The sequence below is a fragment of the Fringilla coelebs genome, assembly GCF_963513975.1.
Source record: "Fringilla coelebs genome assembly, chromosome: 8".
In the NCBI taxonomy this organism is placed as follows: domain Eukaryota; kingdom Metazoa; phylum Chordata; class Aves; order Passeriformes; family Fringillidae; genus Fringilla; species Fringilla coelebs.
Genome location: NC_140066.1, coordinates 24,811,918 through 24,837,355, shown reverse-complemented (window position 1 = coordinate 24,837,355; position 25,438 = coordinate 24,811,918). Strand labels below are relative to the sequence as shown.

General features: G+C 43.4%; 1 protein-coding gene across 2 annotated transcripts in view; it reads right to left on the bottom strand.

Moving 5' to 3' along the window:
• Positions 1–413: 413 nt before the first annotated feature.
• Positions 414–25,438, bottom strand: part of NEURL1 (neuralized E3 ubiquitin protein ligase 1) — a gene marked incomplete at both ends in the record, with an annotated part of 136,848 nt that continues 111,823 nt past the window's right edge. For both annotated transcript variants that reach the window (XM_084209935.1, XM_084209936.1), the window contains 3 exons: positions 414–655; positions 1,459–1,605; positions 14,154–14,834. In XM_084209935.1, coding sequence (XP_084066061.1) covers positions 414–655; positions 1,459–1,605; positions 14,154–14,834 — 1,070 coding nt within the window. The remainder of the gene's footprint in view (positions 656–1,458; positions 1,606–14,153; positions 14,835–25,438) is intronic.

The window sequence follows — 25,438 nt, the reverse complement described above, 5'->3', positions numbered from 1 at the left end:
TTCTCTTCTGCTAAGCTGTCTCTGCTTGTAGGGTGCCTCTGGAAGGAGATGTGTAGCACTGAACCTTTTACCACTTGCTGTCTATGCTAAAGAGTGGAGACTCCCCTCTGCTGTGCATGGTGTAAAAAGGGATGATTGCACCAGCTGGCATTTTTTGAGATAAGGTTTAAAATCCACAAGGGAGAGTAGTCCATCGCAACTTCCCTGACACTGGAGTTCAGCCCCAGGGCTTGTCTGGGGGGTAGAAGAGCAGCATATAAGCTCATCTCATCTGTTGTCCATGGCAGAGGAGGCAGGGTAGTGGTGGGTGATGAGTTTTGAATCTCCTGGGTGATGAATAAAGACCAAGGCCTGTGTTGTTCCACAGCCTCTTCCCCACGTGCCCAGTCCCCACCACGGCATCTGCTGCTGCCCTAAGTGCTGCGGTATGTTTTGATGATATCTTTGATGGCCCGTCTGCAAATGGGGCAGCAGGCATTGGCCATCTTCTTGAGCTTCAGCCCACATGAATAGCAGAGACACATGTGTCCACAGGAGTAAATGACTGTGTCTACCACATTCTCATAGCAGATGGTGCATTCATCTACCCAGGGCCCTGAGACGGACGGGGAGATGGGTGACTCAGGCAAGCTGCTTGGAGAGTTGGGACCTGTGCCTGCAACACAAAAAAAACAAACGCGGTCACTCCTCTTGCTGACATCCCAAGGTAATTTCTGACCTGCAGCCACAGGGGGAGGAACCATGCCCCAGCAGAAATGCATGCTTCAGGACCAGGGTTCCTTCCTGTGACCTGCTGTCCGACTCACCGAGTCCTGGTTCACATGCCAAGGCTCAGGGCAGCAGGAAGGCAACATCTACTGGGGTCTGCTGCCCACAAGGAGCAAGCCAAGAGGTAGCTGCTCCCTTGCAACAAGGATTTGGTAAGTTACATATCCCACCAGCAATGCCTTGGGATTGTGCAGGTGTCTGGAGTTTTAAAAGTGCTGCAGAGCAGCCTACACTTTTTTACTGCATGTGCATTTATCTAAATATCTGTACTTTATTGGCACTTTAGAAATAGCAATACTGTGTTTTACTGAAGGTGTGTGGAGGGAGAAAGGGGAGGTGTAGGCAGACCTTTAGCTCCAGTCCAGGCTAGTGTGAGACGTGTCAGTGCCACACAGCTCTCCAGAAGGAGCTCTGCGTCACAGGGCCATGCGTGCAGCAGAAAATCCTCTGCTTCCCTTGGGACCTTTCACGATGAAAAGGGTGAGAGAAATATTGCTGTCTAGGCATCCAAGCGGCTTCCACATAAAACAGACTGAAAATAGCCCTTGCAGAGGCTCTCCCTTCCTCCCCAGGGGAGCTGACGGGATAATAATAATAATCTGTTGATTATTGTGGTTTTATTGTGGGAGACAAGTGTGTGACTGTGAAGGGAGGCAAAGGAAAGGCAGCAGGGGATCCCACCATTCTTACCACTGATAGAGCTGCAGAGGGGGCCAGAGCCACACGTAGACAGTAAGGGGCCAGAGACACCACTGCAGAGGACGGTGGGGGAGTTGGGTGTTGAGGAGGGCGAGCTCGGTGCCGACAGTCCCAGCCGCTCCGCTAAGGTGGTGGAACCTGCACCGTGAGAGAACAGACCCATGGTTACTTCTAAATCCTGAGGCTGACAGGGCACAGGGGGTATGTGGCAGGGGTGTCAGCTCTCAGTGCTTGTCAGGATTTGTCTCATCAGCATGAAATCTAGGGAGGAGATAAAAGAATCCTCAAGTGCCTTTGTTTTAATGTGAGCAGCTGATCCTGAAGAAACATCAAACTCCCACAACCCCTGAAATTGCCTGGAGCTCCCGCAGCTACCATAACCCTTTGTTTCTGCCCTTAAATGTGTCTCAAATCATTTAGTGCAGTTCCTTCCCATGTGGTTTCATGCTCATATGTGCCCCCAGTACTAGAGCCAGCCACAGGCTTGTAGCAGTAGAGGACACAGCCTGCGGAAGGGTGGGCTGGACCCCCGTACAACACATCCCTTTGTCAAAAGTGCAAAACTGCGCAACTGCAGGCTCCAATAAATTCATGCAAAGTCACTCAAGGGCTTTTCAGAAACAAACAGGAGGATCTGGCAATCAGGACACCTTAGCTATGCTCACTGCTCTGCCTCTTTCTTGGGTGGCTTCTGTCAGAGGAAGGGGTAAGTCACCAAAATGCATTTGGATCTAGGATGAACGAGGACACCTCTTGCTCATTCAGGAATGTTTTCTCCACTTGCATATCTAGATGTGATGGCTCAAGAGTGCAAAACTTCTTCAAATCTCTTCTAGAAATCCCCAGCTCCATTTTTATCTCCTGCTCCCACTGCCCACCATCAGTATTAATGTGCTCACTGCCAGAGAAGCCACCTCTGTCCCACAGCCTGTCTGGCACCCTCCTTCCATCTCAGTCTCTTCTGCTGTTGTATCAACACAGATCTTAAAGCCCCTTCCAGAAGGGAAAAAAAACTGGAATGCTTAAAACTCTCCATTCTGCAAAGGTTTTGTAGGGGACTTTCATTGCTGCCAATGCAGCCTGGTCTTTGCTAAGCCAGTGGTGAGACAGCAGCACACACATGCTTGAACTAAGGGGATGGTTTCCTGGTGGTAAGAACCAGCTTACCTAAGGTTTTAAAGTTTCTAGTTCCCCAGCTGAGAAGACAACCAGGGTAACTCGAAATCAGAACTAAATGCTCAGACTTCTTCATGTTACCATATAAGGAGCCAGAGGCACAGAGAGTTTGGATCCACAGAATCCTCAATGAGTTGGAGGCTATTCTCCAGAGAAAAAGCAGCAGTGGGAGGTCAGGAAAACCCCATGTGCCAGAAAGGTCCTTCAGTTGCTATTTGCAGGGACCAAACCTGGGAGACAGGGACTGCAAATGCCAGCTGTGGATTGTGAAAAACAGCAAAAACACAGATTCTCCTGCTCTTTTGAGCAGAACAAGACTGAGTGAAAGCAGAACACAGGAACTGGGAAGGGGTCATGTTTGAGTCAAAATCTGTTTTGAGGACTGTGTATGAGAGAAGAAGCAATTAGCCTAAGCTATCAGTCCCTCAGTTTCACCCCTCTCCAAATAAAGGAGCACTTTGCTTCCAGGCACAAGCTGAAGTTAAATTAGAGTCTATAAAGGGCTTTGGAGCTCTCACACTTGAGATACTGTAAAGAGGTACCTCCTTCATCACACAGATGGGAGCTGAGGCTGGAGTTCAGCTCAGTAAATACGCAAAGAGAATGATGCTGCCTCTAATGACAGCTACTAGCAAGAGCCCTTCCCCTCCAGTCTGACAGATGACCAAAGCAGAAAACTTGCCCTGTGGTAACACACACTGAACACAGGCCCAGCAGGGCACAGGGTTCAGCTCGTTCACTGCACACACAAATATGAACACTGAGCAGCTGAACAAGTTTTTCAAGCCTTCCCTCTCCTCCCTACAGCCCGGAGGCATTTCTTCCACTCAGCTGACACACAGCACATTGCATTTCTTACACCAACCTGGTCATTTCATTAATGGCAAAATAAAATAAGAGTGTTTCTCTTCCTGGGCTAATGGGAGAATTTGGAGGTGCCCCAAGTGTCATAGCATATGAGCTGATGAAGCATGCTGGCAGCAAGGCAAATGGCCTTTCCACAGTGCAGGGAGAGCTCAGCAGTGCAGGAGCCATGGTTTTCTCTGGTTGTAGCTGGTCTGAGTCCCACAATGGCCTTACCCAAGGGCCAGCAGACACCTTGCCAATTCTTCCTCCTAATACAAGGCGCAGCTCTTGACTTTTCTCCAGCGTCAGTATGGAGCTTTGTTTAAAACAATCTGAGTTCCCTACCAGACAAGACACATTTCTCCCTTGGTGACAGAATAATCAACATAAGACATGTTACTCATGCTTTAATATATTGCTGGATGGTGTGCAGATATCATGACAAGGAGCATGGAATGAGATCATGAGCAGAGTGGAATGAGTGTGGCCAGCCTGGCTTAACTAAAACCAGATACATGAGCTCAAGGCCAAACATGCTCATTGTGTGCACAGAGTTCCCACCAAGAGCCAGCTTTCAAACCATGACTTAAAAAACTAAATAATTCCAAGTAAATCAACTTAAACATTCTTTCTCTCTCTAAAGCCCCCAGATCAATTGTCTCTGCTGCTAACTTGTCTCATGTTTGATCTTAAACACACTGGAATCACCCTTAAATAGATTTTGAATCACTTCCATTTGCTGTTTTATCTTTACAAAGTCCAATTATTAGCAAAGACCAATGCAGATTGATGCTTTGTCTACAATTCTGTCACTGCTGTGGGAGAGATGCAAGTAAATGAATCTCTCTGTCCACCACCAAAGGAGAATGTCGTGTTTTCAGAAGAAAGCTTTACCATGGTATGTACATACAACATCATGCCAGGAAAGGCTGCTAGTATGCTAAAGGTTTGTAATTCAAAAGTCAATAAGGTTTGTAATTCAATAGTCTGGAAATAGGATCAGAAATAAATGGTGTGGTGTTCAATGTGATCAAATGCAAAATGCAGCACTTAAACAGAGATAATCAGCTACCTAAACACAGGACAGGGAATTAGTCCATTCAATTTGAAATACAGACATACTACAGAAAAAAGGCTGGAAATTGCTGGAGGTCACCAAGATGATCATAAACCAAGAATACCATCCTGTTACAAAAAGACTGAGCCAATTCAGGGTCATGTAAGGCTGATTAAGGAGGCTGGAGAGAGACACTGTGGTATCTTTGTCCCTGGAAATACTCAAAACTCAACTGGACAAAGTCCTGTGCTACCTTGGAAGTTAGCCCTGCTTTGAGCAGGAGGTTGGATTAGGCAATTCCATGGGGTCCCTTCTGACTTAAAATATTGTATGATTTTATGATTTTTATATGGCAAATTTTTTCACAGCCTGATGAATGAAGTAAAGAAACAATCTGTTCCTTCTGAATGTTCTGGGTAAGACAAGAAATCATGGGTTCAGACTCCTAAGGTGCTAAGGTTAGACATTATGTAGATAGTGAAGTGCTGTAAAGCAATCAGACTTCCCAGAGAGCCATGGCATCTCCATCACTAGAGCTCTTTCAGGACAGGAAGGTGAAGTAAGTAGTCTCTTGGGATCCCATACAGCATTTACAATTTTTATGAGAGTAGCTATCTGAATCCATAATTACCCTTTTATAAAATGTCCTGTGACCAAAATACAGTAGTTGTAGCTGTCAGAGATGCTTCTGATTCTCTGTATCTATTGTGGTGAACAGGGTGATTTCCCAGAACACTGCAATCCACTCTCCAGGGTATCTCCTGAGGCTGTCCCAGCTTCCAAGCATCTCTCCTAATGGCAGCTCTCTGGGGAGAGCTGTACTGCTGGAGGACTTACAATGGTAAGAAGACCAGATACAGTTAATGCTCCCTAAAACTACAGATTTCAATTAACTCTCCCCCTCAGTTATTTTATAAAAATATTATTTCAACATACATTTCTATAACAATAATGCAGAACCAGTTGTCTGCACTCCAGAATCATCCTTTTTCCCCCCTTTGAACCCACCCCACTTAAACTGTGTTTTTCCTGGCGTACAGGATGCAGTCAGTGAATGTCCACTACTCTACAAGTCAGAGTTCACATAGTTTGATGATCTTCAAAATTTGTATGGGCTTTCTTTACCCCTAATCATCTTGACAACTATTCCAGAAGCTTAACTAAACATTTTTCCGAAAAGATGAAGTACAGGAGCCTCCTTCCATAGTTTCTAGGGAAGAATAAAGTCTTCTGCAACATAGGAACTTGCGCATATGCTGAGTTTCATGTTGAGCATATTGACAGCCTCTTCTCTTTTGTAACACATTTGCTGCATGAATAGGACAGATAATAAAGATCAGGTAATTTTCAATAGCAATCACAGATTTTCAATGTTGTTCCATCCATCCACAGGCCCCAGAGGTTCCAGCACACAATGGAAAGGGTTAGTACAGCTGTTCAGGTCTAGCTGCAATATGTTTAAGGGAGTTCAAGCCATCTCATCTCATTTCAGTCTAGTGATCACGGCTGCAGGAGAACTACTCTGTCCCCCAGCCCCACTCAGGTCTTGCCCAACAGGGCCACCTGAATCCATTGTGCTAAAACAAAAGAACAAAGCACCTGTTGCTGCCTGGTTACGTGGTAGTTAAAGATCAACGATAATGTTGGGGAAGGATGTGAGCACATCCATCATTTCTGAATGCTGTAAAATACATGTATTTACACATCCAGTTGTTGTGTTCCCACGGTGATGGGAACAATACTGCCCTGGCCAGAAACCAGAGCTTCCTTCCCCTTGGGCTCAATGGTTTTTGGTCAACCATGCTCTCAGAGCCCAGCCTCTATGCTGCAGCTCATCTCTGCCTCTCAGGTATATCAGTACCTGGTGACCCACGTCAGCTGCTGATCCATGGGCTTTTTTGCATTCAAGCATTTCCTGAAGGACTTCAAAACCGTTCTGAATAGAACAATAACACATTTTGTCCTTCACAGGCCCATGAAAACATAAGGGATTTTGCATTATGCTAAAGAAATGTCCGGAAATAGGTCAAAAAGCAGCCTGGCAGATTTTGCATGCAAAACCATAAGGTCTGTGTTTGCAGATGGGCGTCAGACAACCACTGTTTAAGGAAGTAAAAGTTAGATCCAAACCACATGGAGAACAACAGTTCAGACTTTCATGAGGAACAGAAAAGGAGTGTACTTTATGGCTTTACTGGAGCCTTGCTGTCTGCTGTGTCCAGAAGGGCAGCAGGGCACCAGCACATCCATTACCCTCCTGCAGTCACAGGCACACTCCAGCTAAGCAGGGGAAACTGGAGAGCTCCAAATGCCACAGACATTTTTGATTCAGCAGCTCTCACAGCCCAAACCCCGTGTGCTCCCTGGAAGCAAAGAGCACACAGCAAACTTACAGGGTATCTGTCTCATCCTGACTGGTGAAGTTGAGTGGTCACTCAGCACTTACATCCTGAAAAATCCTGAGGGCATGGAAACCATGCAATGAATGGCTGAACTGAAGTGAAAGAGTGATAGAGTTGGAGCTCCACCTCCCAACCTGAGAAATTCTAGAGCAACAAAGCACCCAGGCACATGATTACATCAAGAAGAGGTGAAAAAAGAAGCCTGGATTAAATAACTGAAACCACAAAAAAATGAGAGTTGGTGCTTTCATCTTGTTTAAGAAAAACAAATCAAAGGTTTTTAGGAGACCACAGCAAAGATAGTTCTGTGAGCAAAAGGAAAATTGCTGCCTAACCCAGCATCTCCCAGCTCTGTGCTTATCCAGGAGGGATGGGTATAAATAGGGTGGTAGATGCATACAGGAAACAAATACTTTAACTTTTCTTGGCCAGCACTCTCTGGATTTCCATGGGCACTGCTGGATGCAAAGGGATCTGACAAAGAATCAAAAGAAAGAGTTTAATCTGTTATGTGATTCTCACAGTAGCCAGAATAACTCACACCAAGTTAGATCAAAGAATAGGCAGATTTTATCTGTCCTCACAGACAAGTTGCAAGGCAAAGAGGCTGGTATGGAATCCCATATCCTGTATATTTACTGTAAGAAGGCAAAGGTGTTATAAGATAAAGGAAATCTATACCTCACTTACTCACTGCAGCCAGTAATTGTTTCTTATACTAATGATGATAATAGTTCCTGCTCTTGTCAAGGACAATGAGCAGAGGACAAGACATTTGGGAGCCCTGTGGCTGTTGCTGGAGGAGGTGTATGTGCTTTCCCCAGCCTTTACCTGGATACAGCTCAGACCTCAGAGCACAGGCTGATGTCACTGACCACCTGTGGCAAGTGCAGGCTAATTATGTGTCATGTGTGATGTGATCTCCAGTGTGTGGTACAGAGGTGCCATGAGCAGGTATTAACACTGACTTTGGTGGCACTGACCATAGGGAAGTCAAGCATTTGACGGCATCCACTCCTCCAGTTTTCCAAGGCCCAAGTTATAACTCGTCCTCTCTCACACAGCAACTTCCCTTTGTGCTAACTCTCCTCTGAACAATGAATATAAAACAAGAGGGGAATGGAGAGCTCTGTGCCATGCTAGAATCAAGCAGTTAAGGATGTTGTATTCTCTTTGCAGCTGTTTCAACTTACCATCAGTAATGTGTACTTAGAATGAAAGCAAACCATACATGATAGGAGTATTTATGACGAGGCATCAATTAATACAAGTGCATTGCCTTCCAGGAGGCAGAGAATATTAACTCTCCTCCTTCCCCCAGTCTCTAACACCATAAAATACCCTGTACCCTGCAGTGCACAGGAATTCCAGGCTGTTAAATGACACACATGTGGGCCTGTTAGATCCCAATCAGCTTAAATTAGGCCATTTTCCATTCAAATCAAAACATGGGAGATGGAACTCTGGGGCATATCTAATTGAAAGTCTGTTAAAGGAAGAGATTCATTATGTGCATTTCTGTGCAGCAATATCTAAGCAGTTATCACGCTTCTCCTATGCTGTGTTTAACTCAACAATTTCCATGTCACTGCAATGAACCAAGGTGGAGAAGGATCAAAATTCCAAATGGATAATGTACTGACCCCCTCAGAGGTCAGAGATGAGGGGGTGTGATTTGCTACTGCCAAGAACTATCTTCCCTCAAGCAGGAGAGATTTCTAAACTCAGAGCTGGAGAACCAAGATCCTGGATGCTTCTCACCTGTGTGAGATACTTTTCTACAAACTCACCTAAAGTCTGTGCTATGGGCAGTGTGTATAACAACTGCACATGCCAAATACCAAATTTAAATATTTTGTGTGCTCACTGCAGTAATTGCACATGCAAACTAAGTATCTAAGTGCACCCAGAGAGGAGAAGCCTTTTAGAAAGGACAGAATCTCTGCCATTGGATGCTGGAGTCCTGTGACAGTCAAGGATCAACCACAGGATAAAAATCTTATTTACACAGGAATGGACAAAAGCCTGGAAAGATGAGGTAAGATGGGATCATCTCCCAAGAAGTCCTACAGATTTTTAGGAGGATCAGGCCAGACAAGTGCCACAGCAGAGACAAGAGAAAAGAGGAGAAAGTCTCCCATGGGGATACACTGGAGACAGTAGTTGCAGGAACAGTATCAGCAAGACTAAGTAAAGGATTCTGGGACATGGAGAAAAAATACAGTTTAGAAGGGAGAGGGCAGTCTCCACTGGCCTGTGAATCATTAGTGGTCTGTGGTGAGCTGGTCACTCACCTGGGATAGGGCAAAAGTCAAGGAAAACCAGACAGGGCAGTGTGATGAACATCACAGAAGGACACAAAGTAATTCCTTCTGGTAAGCCATTGCTCTCTGACACCTAAGCAAGACACTACTCTGTTCATCCATGAAGTTTCAGGTCTTTTCAGTCAGCTCCAGGAAAAAGGCTGTTTCAACAAGGGCAGCTCTACCAGGACTGCTAAGTTTGACCACCAGTAAGAGTCATAATGGGCTCTGAATAAGCCTGCCTGTAACTGGGACTGGCTGCAGCTGGCAGTCCTTCAGACTGGCACCAAGGCCACTTCAGATCAAATTTCACTGTTGATTTAAAGAGCCCTTTGCCAGCAAATTGTGTCCCACGGTACTCTGCTGAACTAATTTCCAATTTGGTTGGTTGCCCACTGGTGTTGTCAGAAATCCCAAGGAACTCAGGACACAGAGCTGGTTTTTCTGCAAGTCCCATGTCAGATCTTTCACTCCCTCAGTTTTGAGCACATTGTCCAATTTCAAGAAAGTCTGCAAGAAGGATGCAAACCTCAGCAACAACTGATGTGTAAATATTTTTCAATGGGCAGCTAAGCAGGAGCCCCAGCTCATGTCTGTGGTAAAGGAGGTGGGAAGGTGTCCCAGGTACTGCATTTATCCAGCATGGATGTGAATTCAGACTTACCCACACCAAATGCTGCCTCTTGGGTTGTTTTTTTTCATGCCTAGGACTGGCTCTTGGCCAGCATTAGGAGACATCCAGAAAGCTGCTATATTGTGCAGCTGTTCTGGTGGGGCTGGAGTTATTGAAATGCATGGAAAGAAAGGACACAGATAAGTTGGCAACCTGGCTTCATTAGTGTGACTGTTGATGGAACATGTTATTTCATTGCTCAAAAGAAAACTTCAATATTATTGGAAAGGATGAAATTCACAAGGGAAACCAAAACCACCAAAAAAAGAAAAAAAAAGAAAAAAAAGGAGATTTAGGAGGTTGTTTTACTTGATAGCAATTCAACTCTGAGACAAAAGAAAATGAAAGAATATCCCCAACCATTTGGATCCTCAAACAATAAATATATAAACTTATTGCTGTGATAGCTTCTCCAGACATGAGTCATACATTTTGAAACCTTATGGGGTCAATCAATTTAACTTCATAAATGAATTACACCACCAAAACCTGACCAAAACCAGACCATTGTATACAGACTGGCTCATTTCAACCTTTCAGAGCTGTCAATAAAACTGTGTGTGAGCTGAAATGCTTACCAGCAAAAGCTGAGAGCAGTAAATCAAATTTAATAGGCTGGTTTTGTTGACTATATAGGAATTATATCTGAAAAAATCAACCCAACCCCAACTAATGAAATTCCTTAAGGAAACACAAAGACTGTTTCATTTCTATATGCCTCATGATCTGGGTTTCTGTTTGATTGTTTTTATGTGCATAATCCCCAGAATTACTAAATTAAGACCAGCACTTAACATATAAAATATTTAGAAGGGCTTCCCTGACAAAAAAGATCTATTGCCTCCTCAATAGCTGGTTCCCATAGTTAATTACCCTCATTTATGTTTAATTTAAATTTGTGTCCATTTCCCAGCAGCTTGATATTTTTTATGCTATTATCTGCTCCATTTAACTGCTCTTCTCTTTCATTTATCTCTCCTCCATGTGGTCAAGTTGGCTTTTAAACTTTTCTTTGAAACAAATTGACTTTCTTCTGCCTTCCCTACAAATGGCTGTGGCCTCTCACTGCATTACAGTGGGGCTTGGGTTTAATTTATTTTACTTTTGCTGGGATGGCATGAAGAATAATAGTGTTTCCAACCTCATCGTTATTTTCAGCTGTTTTATTTCTCTTACAGCAAATATATTGCCAGTATACAATGCCAGATTGATAAGAGGAAAACAGAAGTCAGAATTCTTTACTATTCAGCTAACCCCTCACTGCCCTCCTCTCCTTCTGAGTCCTGTAAGATCACCAGCCTGGGTAGAGATGGTCTCCCCTGATATTAGGAAATAAACGTTATCTCCAGCACTGTGGAATAACTGCAGTCAGCAAATGTCAGCTTCCATGGCAAAGTCACAAGCCAGCAGAGACCTGAGCTTGCTCCTGCTCTGCATCAGGACCAAATAAATAATGTCCAGTCATGAAGTACAGTATCCAGTGATCAATACCCAGAGTCATCTTGCTCTCCAAGTCAAAAACAAACCTTTTCTAGGTGCAAGAGTGGCTGTCCATTCTCCAAACAAAACTGATAAGCTGGAGAAGAAGCAAGCCCAGCAACTTTAATTTCATTTTATAGTCAGCTGTAGTGCTGATGTTCCTTTAACACAGTATAATGTCACTTTGGTCAATCTCATAATGGTGTGCCCCAGAAACAGAATGACATCTGCTATTTAGGATAGGTCTGGTACAATTATGCCTTTTGCAATATTTGTGTCTCATTTTTATCAAGGATCCGTAACTTCACTTTTTCTATTTAAACTAGAAAAAGATGACTATAAATGTCTTCTGCTGTGATATAAAGCTCAAAATACAAAAGACAGATCTCACAAAATTACTCTTGTTTGCATTCTGAAGATGGAGCATGTCATTAGAAAGATGAACACTTTACATTCTTCTTCCATTTTCTAATATGATAATGACACATATTATGGCAAGCACCATAATCTGTTCCACTGCAGTGCAAACAGTGCACATCACCTCCTTAATAAAACTGCAATAGTTAGAGTTGGGAGTTCATTATGGTTTTTTTCCCTTCTGTCAGGATATTGCTGATCCATGTAATTACTGCAGTTGCAGAGATGCAGTTGGGACAGCATCAGTGCTTTTCTCTGGGCAGTTGCACTACATTCATGTTGTACTGATACTAGGACTGCACTGCTCCCAGCATTGTTATACTGGAAATAAGGGTATGAAAAGCTCTATTTGTATTTCAATACCTGTTAAAAATTACAAGCAAACTCTAATTCCAAAGTGTTTCACTTGGAGATAACAGCTTGCTGCCCAAGCTGATGTGGATAAAGTTGTACACTCAGCAGGGTCCTACCCTCTCCTTGAGAGAGGCAAGGTCAGCAAGTCCAGCTTTTTTCTCTTACATCTCACTGAGGAACAAGAGCCCATTTTCAGGTTCTTTCCCAGCAACCAAGGCTAGAAAAGCCTGTCATGGTCACAACACAAGAAGTGAGGGGTTTTCCAACTCTGCACATTTCATTTCATGCATACAAGTCTAGATTTATCTAAAACTGGGCTGAACTTGTGATCAAGCAGGGAGGACATTTGCAGGGCACGCACAGCAGGAGGTTTACACAGGAGGTCTGTGCTCATGTCCATGCTCTGTCAAATTCAGTATGAGGATGTGATTTTGTCCCTCTGGGGAGAACATCTTTGCTGCCCTGTTTCAGAGCTCATTGCAAACAGGCTCCTTGCTCTGTGCCAAACTGCCAGAATTAGTGATCTCATATGAAAGGAAGCACTGGTTGATGATTTAGTTTTACCAGCAGCTCAATGACCTAAGTATGTTTTCCTTCTAACGTCCACAGGAGCATTTAATCTCCTGCTTTACTGGGCTCTGTTTGACTTCACCTACCATTATCACAATGACATGCTAGTGGAGAGCAGAGCAAACCATGGATTATGTACAGTACCCACATCAAATGTAATCAGGCTGAATTAGCAAGGATTGAGTCTTGGGCTCCTGGAAATAAATTGCAGTATTACATTTGTCTTCTGTGAGCCTTTAACAGCCACAAAACACTCACGGCAGAGGCCTGTGGTCAATTTCAAACAAATTATACAAGGCATTTCATACTGTGATTAAGGTGAACTGGACCCTGCAGACAGATGTGTGTGTGTTTACAATTTATCTTCAAATACAGTCTATAAATCCTAAAAAAAGAGGAGTTTGTTGGCTCTTGAGTTTGAGGGAGAGGCAGGTTGTTGCACTTTTTTTGTTTGTTTTTGCTGTTAGGTATGAGGAGGATTTGAAATGGAATATAAGTATATTTAAAGTTATATAACAGTATAAACAGAAAGGAGCATTTTTTAATCTTCATTTAGAGGGGTACTGGGAATTACATCATGTTCTCAGAATCCATCTTTTACTGACATTGATACCACCAGAACCATAATATGGTACAAATTAATGATTGAACACATCCTATACTTGGTCTAATACACACACACGAGAAAGTAAATTTGATCCTGAGAAATGTTATTTCAAAGCTTTTCCCTCCACACCTTCCAACTGTGACTTGCAGCATTCCAATGAAGTATGTCAGCTAAAAGAGCTGAAAAAACAGCAAAATACCAAGAGGCCAGCTCTTCAGAGGTCTATCAGCCTGTGTGAGCTACACTGCCTTAAAAAGGGCTGGAGGACAAGGAAACCTTTCTCCAGTTGAGATGGTCAATGCCATGCTCTGAGAACCACTGTGTTTCGTCTCTGCTTGCTGGCTTGCCTCTCACATACAAGCCTGGGGAAAGCAAGGGCACCCCTCTTTTGGGAGTCCATCATCCCAGATATCTAACACACAGAAAAGGGCATCAGATCTCTTTTCTCCTGCTGGCTATGCCTTACATTAGCTCAGCCCATACCACCTCTCCTCTGCCCTCCTTGCTTCTTCTAGGTCAGTGATGACTCATCTGTACTTTAATGGGGGTCCCTGAGGCTTAATTCATTATCTGAAAAGATCTTTGAGACCATCACGTGAAGGGTGCTACAGAAGTGCAAGGAGGTTAAGTCTTGTAACTCACACCCATATGCTATATTTGTGCCTTTGCATTTTTGTTTTCTTTTTATAAAACCAAAATTTGTATCTCATCCTAGAGCAGGCAGGGAGCCATTCACTCCCTCTCCCATGATGTAACTTTGCTTTCTTGTGCACAAGGCTTGGAAAAAAGGGGTCCAACATACCCAGCAATCGAATTTGCATGATGGCGCCGTGTAAAACGAAGAACATCCAGAGGGGCTGGGAACAGTCCGTGCACACCTGCATGCCAACGCCGGAGCCGTTGTGGCTCAAGTGCAGCTCACCATCAGAATTCACCATAAATCCCAGGATGTCTCCGCTCTGGAGGGGCACCAGCACTCGGCAGATGGCCCAGAACTCCTTTCGGTCGACCAGGGATTCGGGGTTATAGGGGAGGTCGCTGGGGCGCAGGGTGCCGGGGTCGCAGGACGTCACCCCGTAGGAGAGCGTCCCTGTGCGCACGGCGTTGGACTTGTTGATTTTGACGAAAATGGTTTCGTTGATCCGAAGGGGTCTGCTGGTGAACACCAAAGTCCTCTCCTCCCGGGCGTGCTCCAGGCGGGCCACGGTCTGGTCATCCAGGATTTTGACGTGGGGTCCCCGGAGGAGGTGGAAGCGGAGGTCGCTCTCCAGCTGGGACGGGAGGAGGTGGGAGTGCTGGGAGTTGAGGGAGTTCTGCGGGATGGGGCAGGTGGTGGCCGTCACGTGGAAGGCGTCCTCCTGCAGGTTGAGGTCGCACAGGCTGACCGAGAGGCGCGTGTCCTCCGTGTCCCGCCGCAGCGAGGGCCGGCGGATGGCTGTGAAGGAGCGGGGCCGCAGGCAGTCGGGAGGGATGATTTCACTGTCTGTGGGAGAAAGAAAACAAAAAAGGGGTCACTTTCAGAGAAAATAAAAATGTCCGGGAGCTTGAAAAAATATGGGTTTGCTCGATATGTTTAAAAGGGAGACTCCGAGACCTGCCGCCATTAATAAATTTTCCCCTTTGAAATATGGGAGCAGAGTATCATAAAATGTATTTGCAATCAATTGCTGTTCTTGTACTTTCCCCACCAGCAACAACATTTCCAGCTTCTGAGCAGGCAGACTCAAAATCAATGGCAAGAATTGCCCAAGGGAGGCTCTCCTCAGAGACGGAAAGCAGAGGATAAATATCTGAAATACACCCTCAACACACCAATCGATATCTATGCAGGCTCTAAGTTTTCATGCCCTCTTTATTGTCTACAGTAATTCTCACAGACTTATGAAATAAATATCTAGCTACAATTTTTTTATTTTAAAGAAACTGCTACGTTCAGGTCTATATTACTTATCACCATATGAAATTTAATTAATATTTCTGTCTATAACTAATCATTAGTGTCCTGGTTCTCACTGCAGAGCAGTATAGACATGAATTTTACAGCGCAGAATTTGAGAATATGCTGGGTTTTAGAAATACAATACAATCACTTATTATTTCCATCCCAAATAATTAAAATTCAAATCCACAGACATATCACTAAGAAAGATGATGCTCAGACATTCAAATCCACCAGTGAAAACAAAATTGAATTTTATCTTCTTTGTTAGTATTACCTGCTGCTTCAAGAACTAATCAATTTATTTGATTATTTTTCTGAGGAACATACTCCCCTGTCTTTAATGCTGAAAATTACTTATATTTAACAGATCCTTAGCTATGCTGTTGTCTTAGAAATTTTAAAGAACAATATGGTGAGAAAAAAACCTTCATTAAAAATTTATAAAGAAAGCAGAGATAATGCAAAAATTGATTCTTATGTCCAACTTTCTGACCTCTGTGAAGCATGAGGAGACCATTCACTTGTGTGAAAATTGAGTATGTGGGAAACTCCTGGAATGGTGTAAGAAGCTGGGACCCAACTGGACTGAAGTCTGTTGTGGCTTTGAGCCCAGGTCCAAATAGTAGGAGGTGACACCAACCCACACAACACAAAGCAACACACCAGACCCCAGCGTGGGATGTGCTGCAGACACAGCACAAGGTGGAGCAAGGGGAAGAGGCAAAGTTGCCCCTAAAGCACATGCTAGGACCTTGCAGTGGACGCCTCTTCCACCCACATATCCTTGGGGTTTTCTTTATGATAACAGAGAGCAGGACATCAGGTTATCTGAGGATTTTCCCAGTGGGATGTACTCTCTCCCAGTACACCAGAGTAGTAGCTCTGTACTGGTATGCCAAGGAATAATGCCAGCTACTGAGTAACCAACATCTCCTGCAATATCTGTGGTCTGACTAACAGCCTTTCCTGTCCTCCACTTCTGGGAGTCCTGACAAGAGCACACCCACACAAGGTTTGGCTTCAGTAGAGCTCTTTGCTTTGCTTAAACTGGATTATTCCAGGCTCCTCTTTAAATAAACTGCTATTACAAGAGAAGCAGAGTCCTAAAATAAAAATGGGCTTTGTTTCTCGTATTTGATTTTCTGCATGCTGATATTTCAGCCTCTCAGAAGTTAATTGAAGAAAAGGAGGAATAAATAAGATCAGAAATTACCCCAAGTAATCTAGAAGTGGGTCACATTAATGGGCTAGCATTTGCATTCCAAGTGCTTCTGCTGGATATCACTGGACTTATTTTATCCTCCTTTAGCTGGAAACCTACATAGGAGAACAAATTAATACTGGCAGCTGATGACAATTCTTTTGTGTAGGTGAATGGATAGAGACCTTTCTGAATAGGAACAGAAGGTCCTCTCTATTTTATTCCCTGTAACTATGCATGTGCAGCCTGGCTGACAACTGTGATGTGTGGGTAGCTTGCAGCCAGGGTTTTGAAACAGCTTGTTTTCCACCAGGATGCTTGCATTTCCCTTTGGCTGCTGGACAGAATATCTTTTTCCATCTGAAAAGAGGTTAAGAGAGATGGAGTTCTGCGGACAAGACACATGGCAGTGATAGAAAACCAGGGCTACATATCCAACTGTTTTATTTAAATCCCTCAGTAGCTCAGATCCCTCAGATGCATGACCACCAAAGGAATAAGACATCTCTAGCATATAGAAGCAACTGTGACACTTAGTTCATTAATGTTTGCAAATAACCATGGAAGAAAGGATTGCAGAGCACTGGCTTCTGAAGTATGTTTGTGAACATTTAGAGATGAGTCTCTAAGAGATGCTGGCCTGCATTGCAAAATATTCAGCCAAAGGAAAAAAAAAATCCCATGGAATATAAATCAAAACAAAAGTGGGATTCATCTTTTGGGGTAGTAGGTTGGTTGGAAGAAATGTGGAATGCCATTTACCCACAATAACTGATGATGGCCAAGGGCTGTGGAAGAACAAATCTGGTGAAATGTGGAACAAATGAAGTGACTTTGACCACTTTCTTTCAGAAGAAGATGCCCAGGAATTAGTTGTTTTCTTCCTTTAAAGCTTCAGTTCTCACTTTTTAAACACAGACCAAACTAGTCATGCCTAATACAGATTTAAGCTCTTCACGCTGGAGTGGCCCCATAACACAGCCTGAGCCCTGCAGAACATTTACAAGTGATTTTTAATGCCTACAAAAGAGAGACTCCTTTGTTCAGGAGCATTTACGTTTACAGAGGCAAATCTGGGGGACACATCAAAAAGACTGAAAGACTTCATGTGACGAGACTGCAAGATACAAAATGGCTCCAACAGCCCATTACCAAGGACCACCCAGCTTCAGCCTGAAGAATTTAGAAATCATTCATCTCTTCATTAAACATCCAAGGCCATAAAATTTCTTGTATAAGACAGCTGGCAGTGTTACTTTGGGAAAAGACAATTGATGAGAGATCTCCTTGGGTGAGAATAGATGGACTTGTGAAGACCACAGCTGTCCCCAAGCCACCAGAGCAAGCATTAACACCAGCAGCAAGCTGGCCTTGACCATGGCAGCTCAGTGGAGCTGGCTGCCCAGGTAGCTTTCCAGAGAGGTTTTGCTGAGCTCTGCATCAGAGCAGTTACGATGTTATTTCTGGATTTTGAGACTTACAGTTTCTGGTAGCAGTACAGACAAAGCCAAAGTGGAAAGGATTTCTACTAAATACAGATTTTTCTGCTCCTCAGTTAGAGAATCTGAGATGCTGAATTTAAAGGATGTCTATTTTTACAAATGCCTTTGTATTTTTTTCTAGCTTTGTTTAAGAAAAAGGTAAGGAGGAGTAATTAATTTATCTAAGTAGAAATGAAGGGCACTTGAGCAGTTCAGCTGCCTTCTGTTTTCTTCTCCTCTTCAGTGGGGTTCATCTGCAAAATTTAGATTCTCAGCAGGTGATTCCTTACACAGAAAAATAATTTCAAGTATCTTCCTCATACGAGAGGTTTCAAAGCTTTCCATTCTCCCACTCAGAGGGCATGGAAGAGTTTCCCACTTTGTGCAGGCTCAATGCAACTGCAGTAACACTCTAAAACAGCTTCTACAAGGAGATGGTGAGCAAATAAATGCAGCTGAAACCACTGTGCTCAGATCAAAAGTATTTCACTACCACCTTTCTTTTGAGCTAGTGCCAAATGATGTCGTCTCAAAATAATTTATTTCCTTAAACATGTGTTATGTTAATATGTAGAGTACATACATTATCTCTATAATATATAGAGATCACATACATGCAAATTGAATACACCAGCATGTACAGATCATCTCAGCCCCACACATGCCCAAAGGGAATGTGTTGCTGCCAGACTGTCAAATCATCACTTCCCTCCTCTTTTTCTTTTTCAGTACTGTCTATTACTGCCTGAAGGCTTGACTTTCCAAGGTCATGAGCAGCCAGTATTCCTACACCTGTAAAGGATCTAAGACAGCAGAGCAAACTCAGCTGGATGCACACACAGGCTGGAAAGTCAGTCTGTGTCTAACTGCAGCTCAAGGGACACAGACCTCCTCTTGATCAGTTTCCTGAGACTGGTGCAATCCTGTGACCTCCATGAATTGTAATTCTTCAGAGTATGAGGTTTGCAATGGTCTCCAGAATGAGCTATGGAACACCTAGTGTAAATAAACCAACTTTGACTCTTACTACTACAAAAAAATAACTTATAATTTGGGGAATCAGACCATTCTGTGAGAACCTGAAGAACATAGCCCGTTTCTAATGATCCTCCCTCCCTCCCAGGAGAGAGAAATGCTGAGAAGTCAAGGAAGTGCCTAGGGATTCCTAGCATCTGGAGAAAATTTCTGTCCCCAGCTACTAAGCCAAGAGTAAAAAATTGGCAAGGCCAGAATTTCATTGGTATGATGCCTCCCTTTCCATGTGAAAACTCATGGGTTTTCTTCCTTCCGTTCTTTGCTTTACTTTTCACAAGTGCAATTTTCTTCTCTTAATCCTTTCACTTCACTGGGTAATGGTATTTTCAGTGAGTACTGGTACTCATGGTATAATTTCCATGACCAAGGAACTTCGGGGGTACTAAGCCACCAAAAGACACATTGAAGTCGGAGGCCCCTGCAAGAATATTCTGAGTAAACCTGCAAAAGGATGTATACTCTATTATTCCCACCACCCTGGAGTGGCTGCATTCCCACTCAGGAGTGCAGATGAAGGCCCTTCTTCCCACCATCAGCTCTACCTGTCACAAGGAGCTACCCAGGGAGGACAGCTGCCCTTCCAACACCTGTAACCTTGCAGTACCTCCTCTGTGGTCTGCAGCAGAATTATGCACCAAACAGTCCATTTGGCAGGATTCTGACGTTGCAGAGAGAGGTGTTTGAAATATGAGGCAGAGGTACCACGCTGTAAACAGCATCACACTCAAGGGCAAGTTGCTTGAGGAAAGCAACCAGTTGTAAGACAAGAAATAAACCTGTGTTTCTGGGAACCTTCTGTCGCTCCCAGGCCCAAACTGTCCACCATGGCAGTGCATTATCAATCTCAGCTCAGCCCTGTGTTGTGCTGTGGCACTCACTGCTCCCTTGCTGGCTCAGTCCTGGCAAGCTGATGTGCACTGCTGAGGGGCTGCCATGCCACAGTGCAGAGTGGCCAGAAACAATTTCTGTATGTTGTTTATAGCTCAACTTATTATGTACTTTAAAGTGACTGAGGGTTGAAAATATGGTAAAATGGAAGCAACTTATATTCTCGTTTATCCCTCCTAAAGTAAGGATGGAGATCAGTGCAACTGGTGGCAGGGAGTAATACCTGTTCTCAAACTCCTTTGGTTGCCAGCTTGCCTGATGTGTGTATGGCATCCAGCCCACAGCATCACCTCTAGTGTGAAGTAGAAAAGCATTTGTGACTGAGTCTGGGAAGAGAAGGACCATTCTGGCCATTCTGGGTTCAAAATCCAGCCAAATTAATGGGTAACTGGAAGAAGATTTTCATGGTGCCTGCTGTACTCACGGTATAAAGACATCCTCATCACCACAGGATTCTTTGCTCTAGGCTCCCTCAGTTTCTGCCAAGTGCATCCTAACTGCTTTGTTGTAGCAGGAGGAGCTATGCAAGCAGGAGAGTAAAAATCATCCTTACTTAAAATAAGCACAGGAGAAAAACTGAGAAGTGAAGAATGCTGAGGCCCTGCTCACAGTCATTAAGAGGCAAAGCTCCACTCACAGAGCATGTCTAAAGTGCTTTTCCCTGCTGGCCATGTGAGAGGAGATACTTATAAAACTATTTGTTTTTCTGCAAACTCTTACTCTCCATGTGAGGTCTGGAGAGGAGACTGGGATCTGCCACACTCAGCATAATGCTGCAGAGACCCACGCTCTTGGACGGGTCCTCCTGCTCTGATGCTGCACACAGGTTCTCCCCTCACTCCCTGTGCTGTTAAATGGTGAATTTATATAACCCCAGACCACTCCATTGTGTTTATTTCTCATAAACCATCAGGCGCCAGAATGCAGCTTCTCGGACCATACAATGAAACCACTTTCAGAGCATTATTGTAGCATGTGGGAGGCAAATGTTTAAAATCCCTCAAAGGAATGATTCAGACTAAAAACCTCTTTTGCCATATACTTAGGAATTCACTTTTACAAAGTACATTTCTCTTTATGAACAACTGAGAAATCAAACTGCCTGAGTTATTGCCTCTGATCAACCATTCCTTATTGAAAACACCCACATCAAATCAAGGGCATCAGTCAAAATCTACTTACACAATATCTTGCTATGTGCATTTCACTACTTCATTGACAGTACAAATATCCCATTTCAAATGGAGGTGCTCCCATTTGCTCTCACTGCTCTGGCTCCTCTCTTTGCAAAACTCCAGCCAAGAGACAATACCACTTGTACCAGCTATTAATGGAAGATGCCAGGCTGCTCTTTAAGAGACAGTAAAATCTGCTCTGGGGCAAACTGCATCTGAGATCACAACCCAGCTACCAGGCTCTGCAGCTGAAGACACTCCTCACCACGTAAACAGAAAGGACATATAAGAGGTGAGTGGCAGGCAGGAAGAATTAATGTTCTTATTTTATAGACTGGAAACTGTGGGATGGATTGAGCAGTCCAGAGGGATAGATGGCTCCTCTGGCAGAACTCGTAAGTGAAGCCCCTTAGGGTTTAGCTCAGTGCGCAACAAAACCACTCCATTTTCCATGGTACACCCTCTCATTTCCTAATTCTTCATCAATGCATTATTCTTGCATTATTCTCTATCTGCTGCTCCTCTGCTTCTGTGTGCAGGTTGCTCTTCTCACCTCAAAAGTCAACCTACTTGGGATTCCTCATCCACTACAGATCCCAGTAGTGGATGAGGATGGAAACCTCATCCATACTGGGATCTGTAGTGGATGGAAACCAGTATTCCAGAATTTCTCCTTCCCCAACACACCAATTTGGGATCACTGCACAGTCAGTGGAGAGCAAACACACTTTTCATGTGCATCAAGGTGGTAAAAGCAGGAGTTAATTGCTACAAGCAAATATTGGCTTCCTGCCCACTGCAGCCTGGGAGGGGAATTACCTGGTATTTCATATCAGCCATTTTCACTACAGGAGTGGCAGGAATTTAAATCACCTGACCAACACATGCCTGTGACCAACACAGTCCTAATCAACTTTCCAACAAGATACTCAGATGGTTTTTCCAATATTGATGGAAGCATTGGTGAGAATTTCTACAATTACCAAGGGGCAGAAGTCAAAGCTCAAGCCAAGGGTCACAAAGAGTCCAAAGTTCTTCTGTGGGAGAAATAATTCCTATTTACACTAAAAATTATCACCACATTTTAAAGCTGGTTTACAAAAGAAAAGCAGATCATTCATCCTGTGGAACCAACTGCAAGGCTACAAACATCTTCCACTTTAACAGAAATGACTGGAAATCAACAGTGCTTACGTTCATCTCCCTGGACTCATCTTTGCTTTGTGCTTGCATTTACTTGGATAAAAAACAGCACTTCTTTACAGGCATTTGGGGAGATATTGAGCACTAAAACTATTTGGTTTACAAGACTCAGTTTTGGAGAAGTGATAAAAAATGGGATGGAAGAGAATAAACCTAGTCTTTAGTTGTTACCAACAGCTAGGTCTTTGATAAATTCATTATGCAGATCTGGTGGCTTCCTGTGGCCATCTAGCACCAAATCCTGCTTTGAGGTAATGGTGCTTTTACACCATCAGGCAGGGGGTGTCCTCCCAAATGAATCTCAGGAAAACCCTTGGGTTTCCAAGAACACAAATATGACCTTTGTTTGCTGTGACTATCACAGAATTCTTGCCATGGGTTGTCAATGTTTTACCAAAATATCATAGCAAAACAAAACAGAAAAAACAAACAAATCATTCAGATTCTAAAAGGATGTGAGCTCATGTGCTGCCAGTTTCCAAGCTGAAATATTCAGAAAGGGAAAATAAAAATCCCTGAGCTTTAGAGAATTGTGGCTGTTTTTAAGCCAAAGTGAGCAACTGCAGTTCCCAGCCAGCTTAGTAATTGAACTGATCATCCTCATATTCTTCAATAATATCCAAGGAATGAAAGCATACAGTCTTATACATGGATCAATAAATTGTAGTTTTGGGCGTTTATTATCTAACAAAGTGCTCTGAACCAGTCTGCTTTATAACAAATATTCATACAATTCTGCCTAACATCTGTAACCATGTCAAATTGATTTGCACATGTGAAACAGCACAAAGAGCATAGCTCACCTCATAAAACTGAAATAAATTACTGTTCTCCTTAGAAAATATGAATGTTCTGAAAGAGTCTGACAGTAGGTTATGGAGAACAAACTTCCATATGTGTGTAACAGTTCTGCATTTGTTTTCTTTTCCACAAAAGCTGATGCTCAGAGAGAGTCTGCAGGGTATTAGCAACATCTGTGTTACAAACAACACATTCGAGTTTCATTTAGGCTTTTCATTTGGGGTAAATTCATCCTCCCCAGCCAGCAGTTTTGAAGACTGACAAACATCCTTCAGGTTGAAGATGTGCCTATCCACTGCCACAGCCACCTCTGGATATTGGCTCTTCCTAGTCTGATTCCCTTTATTGTGTTCATGGGTTTTCTAACTCCCCTAAAGTCAGAGAAATATGGTTTGAACAGAAACCACATGCCCTGGGTTTTGTGGAGACAACCTAGATCCTGTTATTCACCCCTAAATCCATCCCTGACTCACACATGAACTCTCTGAACTTCACTCCCACCCCAATCAATGATTTTCACCCCCATGCCCCAGGCCTTCTAGACTCCATGATCAATTATTATTATCCCTCTTGGAAACCACAGCAAAACAATCATCACTTTTAGGACCATCCCAATATTATTTTAATCTGTAGGGTGACCCACATTTCTCATCCATTTCCTTTGACTACTTCTATAGGTGGAAAGCCTTTTTCACTTGTTTTAATTACCTGTAATAGACTTAATTCTCCCAGGAGACTGTAAATTGCCACTTTATCTTATGTTTCCTGATCTTTAAAATGTAAATTTCTCTGTAGAAAAGCCATGAGTTTGTTTTTTTTAACCTTCTTTATGGGAAATTAGGGCAATAATTGCAAGCTCTTATTGTCTAATAACTTTCTAGAGCTCTCTTTTCATAGCTCTGACTCTGTTGCTTACTCCTGGCACTATCATCCCTTTTATCCTCCTGTCCTCCTAGGAATTTTGACCCTCTTATTTCACCTATTCAGGTAAGAACACAAGTGCAGGCAGTGTTAACCCCACACCTTTACCTCAATGTGCTCTGCCACAGATTGCTATGAGCCCTCCCACAAGCCTATTTGAAACCTTATGTTCCTGTGCAAACGTTTCCATAGCATCTCCGTGCTCACAGCCCATTTCCAAGCTGCATCAGACACATTCCCTCACCCCCTGAATCACCTGACAGCAATTTTCTCAAAACAAGCACTTTCTGCCTCCTTCCCATTTATCATCCTCCCTTCCTGCATCTCTCCTTTTTCACTCACTTCCACTCACCCCTGTGCCCTGGGGCAGCCATGGAGATGCTGGCTCCTTCTGCAGCTTCTCCCCACATCTCCCAGTGCCAGGCTCCTGCCACCACTGATGGCTTTGCAAACAGTGCTGGAGGAGAGCTCAGCCCAGCAGCAACCACCTCCTACCTGGCAGGGTGTCCCCAGGGCCAGCATTTTACCCAGCACCATTGCTTATTGAACTGATTTCATGCCACTGGGGGAAAACTCAATTCCTTAGGAATCCCAGGAGCCCAGGCTTGCTGCAGTCTGAACTGCCTGGACATCACAAGGATTTTGCTGCTAACTCACCTACCTTTTAGGGCTAAAAGCACATTTTCTACTAAAGATGCAGCCTGTGAAATGCAGTAATAATACATAAAATTCCATAGTCTGTCTGAAGAAAAACTAAATAAATTGTGAAGATACAGTATTTCAGGCTAACCTGAAGCAGTGTTCAGTTTATCTTGCTTCCTTTTATAAAAGCAAATGAATATTGGATCAAGAGCTTCTCCAGTTGGTTTCTGAGGCTTGTTTAGAAATCACGGTTGCCAGTGATTTTTTCAAGATTAAAATGTTATTTCAAGACTCAACATTGAAATATAGAATTTTGAAAATAGTGAAAGAAAATAGCTAGAGTTTGCCAAAAGTATTTCAATTTTTCAGCCATGACTAACTAAGTTTATAGATATCTCTCCTCCTCCAAGCTGGTTCCTCATCTAAAGATCCAACAAATATATATCTGAAAGAATGCACATAGTGCTATTTGTCCAGAATATTTTATTTGTTTAAATTCATTTTAATATCTCTTTCTTGGAGAACTTCCACCCATAAATCAACATGAAGGAGCTCTCAAAAAATTTCTGCCTCATTTTCCAGATTTACAAAATGGCAGTACAGCCATTGCACACCATGCACCTCACTCCTGCTCCAGAACTGGTGGAGTCTGCAGGATGCCCTCTCACATCTGTGCATGGAAACAGTAAATCAAGGCCCTGTTTGATGAGCTTGTTTTAAAATAGAACAATTGCTGCTGTCTGCACCAATTCAGAAAAGTTCTGTTTGTGTTTAGGCATGTTCCAGGTCACAACAGCA